The sequence below is a fragment of the Pyrus communis genome, chromosome 11, assembly GCF_963583255.1.
Source record: "Pyrus communis chromosome 11, drPyrComm1.1, whole genome shotgun sequence".
Taxonomy (NCBI): Eukaryota; Viridiplantae; Streptophyta; class Magnoliopsida; order Rosales; family Rosaceae; genus Pyrus; species Pyrus communis.
In genome coordinates this window covers 11,036,507-11,045,759 of record NC_084813.1, presented here as the reverse complement: position 1 = coordinate 11,045,759, position 9,253 = coordinate 11,036,507, and the positions used below count along the sequence as shown (strand labels likewise).

The window sequence follows — 9,253 nt, the reverse complement described above, 5'->3', positions numbered from 1 at the left end:
GATTTTAGAATTTGTGCATGATCAGCACCCGTTCAGCAGGGTAGAAGCTCATTCTTTTTTATCCATAACCTAAGCAATCTTTAAGAAGGAGATGCAAGGAGCAAAATTTGTAGTGAGTTCCCTTATTGGCAACTGCAGTCTTTAGTTTCAGGGGACTTTTCTGCAGTCATTTTTTTCTAGGGATCTGCACAACAAATAAACAATGGCTTTTGTTATTTCAAAGGCTGGTCAGCCTTTGGGTGATTCATTGACAGCTCATGCCACTAACATACCAAGTTGCATTAGTTATCCAGAAGTTGAGGAAGGTTCTACATTCGAAATAAAGCATCACATGTTGAATATTCTACCTACATTTCATGGGCTATCAACCAACAATCCTAACATGCACGTTACAGAATTTTTAATGAGATGCAAGAATATTTTGGTGAGGGGATTTTCAACCAAATCTATTGAGCTTTGTTTATTTCCTTACCCTTTGAAAGATCAGGCAAGGAGATGGCCCCTCACACTTCCATATGGAAGCATTAGTACTTGGGCCCAACTCAGTGAAAATTTTTTAAGCAAGTATTATCCAACTTCAAAGACTCTTGACATGAGAGCTCAAATTTTATCTTTTGCCCAAAAACCAAATGAAGAATTTCACGAGGCTTGGGAACGGTTCAAGGAGACCATAAAAAAATGTCCATATTTCTGTATTGATGGTACTACTCAGATGCATATATTCTTTAGATGTTTAAATATGACTACAAAGACTCTTGTCAATGTTTCATGTGGAGGATCTTACAAAGATAAAAATGCACAAGAGGCATGTTTATTGTTGGAAAAAATGGCAGCAGATACACAACAATGGGCAATTGAGCAGCCGCAATCTAGGAGCGTTTTTTAAATGTTTAATGGGTCACAAATTGAAATAATGGAGAAAAAGCTTGAAAATTTTGATGCAAAATTTGACACGCTATTACAAAGAATTCAAGATTCACAAGTTGTTGTCCAGCAGCCCATAACAACTGCCTACAGCATTTGAAGCATGACAACTCATGATTTTATGAGATGCCCGCATAAAGATGCATATCCAGAGTTTACAGCGGAATAGGTTAATGCTTTTAATAATTTTCAGTGTCCAAGAAATGACCCATATTCAAATTTCTACAACCCAGGTTGGAGAGATCATCTTAATCTAAAGTCGGATAGAGATCAGCAGGCTAAACCATAATTTCAATAGCAGGTACAACAACATGTTGCATCACCTAAGGTTGTTTGGGAGATTGCAATTGAAAAATTAGCAAACAGTACAAATACAAGACTTGAACAAAACAGTCAAGAAATTCAAAATATGCATGCAACAATGAAAAATTTGGAACAACAAATTTTGCAGATTATGTTGTTGTGTTCATAAATAGCACCGAGTACATTTCCTAGCCATACTGAACCAAATCCGAAGGAAGGTGTTGATTGTAAGGCAGTTAAGAGTTTTACGTTCTGGGAAAAGTTATGACAATAGAGATGAAAATGGTGCTGGAACTTTGCAGGCAGTAGCACAGCAACAAACAGATTTTGGAATTTTTGCAAAATCTAATATTTTTGCAAATTCTGCCATTTTTGTAGATTCTGTGCAGCCACTAGACAGATCCGAAAATACTGCAGAAGCTGCCACATAAATTACAAAAACTGCAAAACGTGTTTATGTGCCTCCTATGCCTTATCCCGAAAGGTTGAAGCTTAATGCTAAAGATCAACAATTAACAGATTTTATGAAGACATTGGCCAAAGTTCACATTAATCTTCCATTAATTGATGCAATAAAAAACATTCCCTCTTATGACAAGTTTTTGAAGGATGTTTGCACAAAGAAAAAGAAGTTTGCGGATTTTGAAAAAGTGATTCTAACAGAACAATGCAGCGCAATTTTATTACACAAATTGCCACCCAAGAAACAAGATTCAAGGAGTTTTCCAATTTCATGCACAATTGAAAAATTCAAATTTTAAGTGTGTAATTGATTTAGGTGCTAGTATTAATTTAATGCCCTTTCCTATTTTTCAGCAGCTAAGACAAGGAGAAATCAAGCCTACATCAGTTATTTTGCAATTAGCAAACGATTCAGTTGTTTATCCTAAGGGAATTATTGAAGATCTCATTATCAAGGTGGATAATCTCTATCTTCCTGCAGATTTTGTGGTTTTGGATATGGATGAAGATATGCAAACACTAATTATTTTGGGGCATCCTTTCATGACAACTGCTTGAACTTTAATTGATGTAGAAGCTAGAACACTTACACCGAGAATGCACGATCAGTCTGTTGTTTTTAGTCTATTTGAAGCAACTAAAAATCCAGCTGATGTGCAAGATTGTATGCGCATTGACGTGTTGGACAGCATCTTGCATGCTGAAATTATGCCCCATTTAACAGCTGATCTGTTGCTGAACGTTTTGCATGGGTTTGAGAATAAAGAAACAGAAGATGAAGAGACTTTTTAGTATGTTTCAACTTTGCCAATTGTACCTTTTCAGCAGCCACGATGGAAGCACGTTTTTGAGAGTTTGGGGAAACCGAAAAAACTGTTGCAGCCATCCAAAGTACAACCACCTAAATTAGAGTTAAAGGTGCTGCCAGAACACTTAAAATATGCATATTTGGATGCAAAATCTTCGCTGCCAGTTATTATTGCGGCTGATTTATCACCAACAAATGAAGAAAAGTTGATGTGCATTTTAAGGATTTATCAAGATGCAATTGGTTGGACTATTGCAGACATTAAAGGGAATAGCCCTACAATTTGCATGCACATAATTTTGATGGAAGATGGAGTAAAGCCCACCATTGATGCTCAACGTTGTTTGAATCCAATTATGAAATAAGTTCATAATGAAGTTATGAAGCTTTTGGATGCTGGGATGATCTACCCAATTTCAGATAGTAAGTGGGTTAGTCCAACTCAAGTGGTTCCCAAGCGTTCTGGAATTACAAATGTGAAAAATGATAATAACGAACTTGTGCCTATACGTTTAACTACTAAGTGACATGTATGTTGATTACAGAAAGCCTAATGCAGGTATTAGAAAATATCATTTTCCATTACCATTGACTGATCAAATGTTGGAAAAATTGGATGGTCATGCTTTCTATTGTTTCTTGGATGGGTATTCAGGTTACAACCAGATTCCAGTTGCACCCAAGGATCAAGAGAAGACAACCTTCACATGTACTTTTGGCACTTTTGCCTATAAGATGATGCTTTTCGATTTGTGCTTCAACTTTCCAACGCTGCATGATGAGCATATTTTCAAGTTTGGTTGAACAAGTAGTTGAGGTATTTATGGATGACTTTTCTATTTTTGGAGATTCTTTTGGTCAATGTTTGCAGAATTTATCTCTAGTTCTTGAGAAATGCATTAAAACAAACTTGGTTTTGAATTGGGAAAAGTGTCATTTCATAGTTAAGCAGGGGATTATCCTAGGCCACTTGATTTCTAACAAGGGTATTGAGGTTGATAAGGCTAAAATAGATGTTATTGCACTGCCACCACAGACAACTGTTAAAGTGTTCGATCTTTTCTTGGGCACGCTAGGTTTTGCAAACAATTCATCAAAGATTTCTCCAAGATTAGCCGACCTTTGTGTAGTTTTTTGGCTAAGGATGCACTTTTTGTTTTTTATGAGGCTTGTTTGGAGGCCTTCAAGAAGTTAAAGACACTCCTCACTACAGCACCCTATTATTGCAGCCCTTGATTGGAGTTTACTTTTTGAATTAATGTGTGATGCATTAGATTATGCAGTTGGGGCAGTTCTTGGACAGCGGAAAGATATGCTTGCCCAGGTTATTTATTATGATAGTTGAGCTCTCAATGATGCACAGCTAAACTATGCAACCACTAAGAAAGAATTGTTAGCAGTTGTTTTTGCATTAGAGAAATTTTGTTCTTATTTAGTTGGGGCTAAGGTCATTGTTTATACAAATCATGCAACTTTGAAGTATTTTTTATCTAAGAAAGATGTTGGGCCTCGTTTAATTCGTTGGGTTCTTCTGCTTCAAGAGTTTGACTTAGAAATCAAGGATAAAAAGGGTAGTGAAAATGTTGTGGTTGATCATTTGTCAAGGCTAATTTTACCTATTTCTGCTAAAGAGGACATGTTGCCATTAAATGAAAGTTATCCAGATGAACAGCTACTTGTTGTCCAGAGCAGTTTACCATGGTTTGCTAATTTAGTTAATTATTTAGCAAGAGGGGTAATTCATCCAGATTTTACTTTCCAACAGAAAAAAGAAATTTTTGATAGATGCAAAGTATTATTTTTGGGACGAACTGTATTTACACAAGTATTGTTCAGACCTAGTCATTTGCAGATGTATTCCACAAGAAAAGCAAGAAAGTGTTTTAAAGTTTGCGCATCATTATGCTTGTGGGGGCCATTTTGGACCTAAAATGACATCGCTAAAGTTTTGCAAAGTGGGCTGTTTTGGCCTTCTCTTTTTCGGGATGCTAATATTTGGTGTAAATCTTGTGATCGTTGTCGAAGAGTGGAATGGACCATATCTGACAAGATTTACACTTATGAGACTTTAACTAAGACCCTATCTGACAAGATTTACACCAACTATCTGGTTACTAAGGTTTATCCTTATGGGGCAGTTGACGTTACAAGCGAAATTAAGGGCAACACATTCAAGGTGAATGATCACAGGCTGAAACCATACTTAGAGTCACCCTTCGATATTGCATGCGAGTCATTGACTCTAAATGAACTAGTGATCTGACCACTAGGCTTCTGCGACGTCTAGCTACAGACTTAAAATAAAGCGCTTATTGAGAGGCAACCCAATTTTTCTAAACTCTTTCCTTATTTTATTTTTCGTTTGATTTTCAATTTTATTATTAGTTTAAATTTCTAAAAGCATTTACATACCTAAGTTTTCAAAAAAAAAAAAAAAAATTAATTAACCTGGCGCACTCAAATCTCCATAATTATGCGTTTAACATTTAATAATCAAAGACTATTAAGTTTAAACAAAATTGAAAAAATAAAAAATTAATTAATCAATCTTGCGCACTCAAATCAAACCCGCATAAATTAACTAATCTAAGGGATTTTTGAGTTTTGTGAAGACGACTTCAAGTTTCAAGGAGCAAAAGGAGATAAAAATCGAGTTCCAAGTTTCAAAATCGAGAGAGAGAGAGAGAGAGAGAGAGAGAGAATCACAAGTGGATAGATACCTGTGTTTGGGTTATGGGGTTTTTGGAGAATGGGAAATTTTGTGGGAACCAGGAAAAAGTGACGAAGAAGAAAATGCTAGATGTGTTGGTTGGGGAGTGGAGTTGGCTTGGACTATTGACTAACGGGTCTGTTCTTGCAAAGACTTTAGACTGAGTTTAAAAATAAGTGTGTTAGCCACTTAGTACTACGGTTTAGTGGTATTCCTCTTCATTTGTAAGTGAGAGTTCTTAGGTTTAATTCTCGTCAAAAACGAGTTTGAACCATATTATAGCTAGCCCATTGTGAGGCTAAGGTCACCCCCCCCCCCCCCTCCTCTTAGTGTAGATAATATCATGTGTCCAAACAAATAAAGTGTGCTATAGCATGTGGAGTGTGGAATAAAACTCCACCAAGCCATCAGTCGACTTTACCAGTGATTTTTTAGTAAGGGCATCTCTGTTATTGGTAGCATAGTTAGTAAATTACGAAATTAGTATGTGAAAAACAAGTACGTATATTATTGGACAACTTTGTTGAAATGATAATTTGGAAAACTCGGCCGTGTTTTTAATTTAATATTTGTTTACCTAAAATTTTGTTTTTCAATAACATGTTAAAAATAAGAGTAGAATACGTGAATTTTATTTATAAAATAAAAAACATGTCTAAACATGTGTATTAAACGTAAAAAGTACGTATGTACATGAATAACACATGTATCATATATTAGAGTTTTAAGAAATGTGCAATCTTTAAGACGAATGAAAAACGAATATGTATGTACATGTATAATATGCGTATTGATTCTCTATTAACAGCATATGTAAAGCTATGAAGCTTTGGTGATAAGGTGTTGTTAGGTTACGTACATTGATTGTTAATGCGTGTGTATGTGCACAGGTTATGGCAGCTCAAGGTGTTCAACTACTAATGAGAGAAGAAGAAGCGTATAGACGAATGGTTAACAACCTATCCAAGCCCCCCATGTGTTATGATTGATTAGGGAGAAGTTTAATGAGCCAGAGCTTGGTGCCTTTTGAGACAACCTACCTTGGCCACCTTCAAGGTGTGGATGAATTGGCCTTTAGTGGTTAATTGGTGCATGAGTTATCTCTCTGTAGAGTGGGAAATCAACGAGTTAAAAACCTAGAGGGGCTAACCTATTTAATAGGTTGTGAATTGACCCGGTTCATAAAGAAAGACTTATGTCTCATTACCGGGCTATGATGTGATGAGTCCCATAACATAGAGCCACAAAGGATTAAGCTGCTGAGGGAGTATTTTTCCTGGAAATTAGGGTTGGTAGGTGAAAATATCAAGGGGAGGAAAGAAAAGGGGAAAGGTAAAGCAAAGGCCATCCCAAAGAAAGTCAGCAAAAAAATATTCGTGACTTGCAGCGAGCTTAAAAGGGCGTTCAGGGAGTGCAAGAACAAGGACAATGCCTTCAAGTTAGGGCTAGTATACTTTGCCGAGGCTGTATTGATAGGGGTGAAGAACAACGTTGTTGTGAATCTAGACTACCTCGACCTCGTGGAGGATATGGATACGTTCAACAACTTTGCATGGGGTTCCATCTCCTTTGAATAACTTCATGACAATCGCTCGTTTGTTGCTTCAAGGAGAGGTACAGGTAGAATTAAGAAAGATGGGGAGGGAGATGAGGAAGAAAACCAAGAAGAAGTTGGGGGAACAAAGAGGGTGTAGCGATCCAGATGGGGCTGAAAAGGATTTTTGTATACTTTTCAGGTAATATGTGTCGATGTGAGTGAGTATTCATTTATTGACGAATACGTGCAGGTGTGGGCATACAAAAAGATCCCCAACTTGAGAAGCTCCTATGTTAATGCAAGATGGAAGATCCAGCAGCTACACCGAGAATTTTATGGTGGAAGACAACAACAACCTCCCCCGCACGACCCACCTCCCCCCCCACCTTCCCCCCTTCCTCGCCCCCCTCGTGTCAAGATCTCGTGATTTTCAGTATGGATGGGTTTTGAAAATACTTTGAGTTTGAGATAATTTTTGGACTGGTTTTGTGGTAGATCCACCTAACCTCGGGTGGAATTTTTGTGGGTGATGGGGGATTTTTGGGAAGGGTGATGGGGGATGGGAGAAAGGGGTGGCTCGGGTGGGATGAACTAGGGCTTAAGCAGCCAATCCACAAGCAACTGCAGTTGAATATAATCGAGAGTCAAATGGTATCACTGTATTGCAACACTTTTGAATTTGGGATGACTGAAAGCACATGTGTGTGAATATTATATGCGTAAGAAATGTATTTATGATGCGTGCCTTTAAATGGCAGGCTATGAGGATTGGAGAAATTGTTCTAACTGAAACAGAGAAGAAGAAAACATACTGGACGTGGGGGGATGGTGCGAACATTGTGATTGTTGAGAACCTGACTCCTAACACAAATGATGTCGGTGAGTTAAAAATGCAATTGAAGGAGTTAAAGGTGTCATTTGTACGGTTAGCCCACGAGATTGAGATATCAAACAGGAATTTGGTGAAGAAAGTGGAAGAGATGTCAAACGTGGTGGAGGAATTAAGGAGAGTAGTGATGGAAAAACCTATGGAGGAGAATACCGAGGAAGAAGATTAAAGGAAAAAAGATGTAGGAGAAGAAGTTGAAAAGGATGGAAAAGATGAAAAAGAGAGAAAAGAAGAAAAAGATGAAAAGACAAAATATGAGGAGGCAAAAGAAGAGAAATGAGGTAAATAGGAGAAATGAGGTAAAAAAGAGAAAAAATAAGGAAACATGGGTGGTCAAATTGGCGATAATGTATAAACTGTTGTGGAAAAAGAAGAAAAACTAAAAGAAGAAGAGGATGATGGTGGGCTAAAGATGGGTGATGAAAAAAGTGGTTTGGAGGTAGGGGGAAGAATGGGTGAGGAGGGGTATTGATGTGGTAGAAACTAACACACAAATTAAACCCTGTATATTATGCAATCGTAGTACGAGTAAGTAGGGATCGTTCTATTCCGGAGATTAGAAGAGATGTTAATCAACACAAATTAAACTTATAAAACTAAAAACTAAGTTAAACTAACAACAAAATAATGAGGGGGAAGCTTTTGGACGAATTTAACTAAAACAAAATTAAATGACATCATGTAAATTAAGTTGTGAATGAAATATGGATGAAAAGATAGCTAAAAGATTCTTCTCCACACATGAATCATATGCATACAAATTGATTTCCAGTTATTCTTCTGATGCGGTTATTTATACGCACACAAATTAAACCCTCTTTTTATCAATTGTAGTATAAGTATAAGTAGGGATCGTTCTGGACCGGGGATTAGGAGGGATTGTTAATCACTTGGAAACTGACTCAAAAACGTAAAAACAATATAAAACACTAAACTAGACTCAAAGAATGCGAAACTAAACGTTAAAACACTAAGACAAAATGTAAATATGAAATTGATGAAATGGTGTTGAAGTTTTCCTTCTTCGTGCTAGAATATTTTTAGTATAATGGCACAAATAAGGGTGTCGAATCCACAGGGACTAATTGGACCTAAACAACTACTTGTTTTGCAAAAACTCTATAAGAGAAATAAAACTAATCAATTTAGGCAGATTTGTTGTTGTAACTTGAAAGCACAAGAAAATGAAGTAGACACAAATAAATGAATCAACAACTAATGAAATGAGATAGCACAAATAGAGATGTAGCTAGAGATTCGATTTCACCATTGCTAAGCCAAGTCCATGCTTGTTAAGTTAGATTATACTCATCCCTCTACTTATTTCTTGGGTTTGTTTCACTTAGATATGATCAGCCATATGATGTGTGGACTTGATCAAATGTCCCTAATCATGAACCTAATTGTGATGTGCAACTTTGGTTCCTAATCAAGAATATGTAGTGCATAAGAAACTTTCACAAAACCAAAGGGAACACTCGGCAGGATGTTTGCAAAACATTCCCTTCATTCATTCACATATCCACCAAGATTATGCATGATGTGTGCTTTAATCTTGGCTAAACAACCTGTGGTTAATTCAAATGATGATCAAGCACTAAAATCAACACACTAAGTCAC

The 9,253-nt window shown here is 36.8% G+C and overlaps 1 protein-coding gene and 1 non-coding gene across 2 annotated transcripts; one reads left to right on the top strand and one right to left on the bottom strand.

The window, feature by feature from the left end:
* Positions 1 to 589: 589 nt before the first annotated feature.
* On the bottom strand, positions 590 to 695 carry LOC137709598 (small nucleolar RNA R71). The gene has a single exon (XR_011064890.1). It is a non-coding gene; the product is annotated as a small nucleolar RNA R71 (small nucleolar RNA).
* Positions 696 to 1,694: 999 nt separating this feature from the next.
* Positions 1,695 to 2,247, top strand: LOC137709002 (uncharacterized). Its single transcript, XM_068448148.1, has 2 exons — positions 1,695 to 1,877; positions 2,047 to 2,247. Exons 1-2 carry the CDS (start codon positions 1,695 to 1,697, stop codon positions 2,245 to 2,247), a joined length of 384 nt encoding a protein of 127 aa, XP_068304249.1.
* Positions 2,248 to 9,253: the final 7,006 nt, after the last annotated feature.

What these genes read in the sequence shown, in the direction of transcription:
- LOC137709002 (XM_068448148.1), top strand. Translation starts at nt 1,695, where the DNA reads ATGCCTTATCCCGAAAGGTTGAAGCTTAATGCTAAAGATCAACAATTA. An exon ending in AGTTTGCGGATTTTGAAAAA is followed by an intron (nt 1,878 to 2,046) that starts GTGATTCTAACA and finishes ATTTTTCAGCAG; the next exon opens with CTAAGACAAGGAGAAATCAA.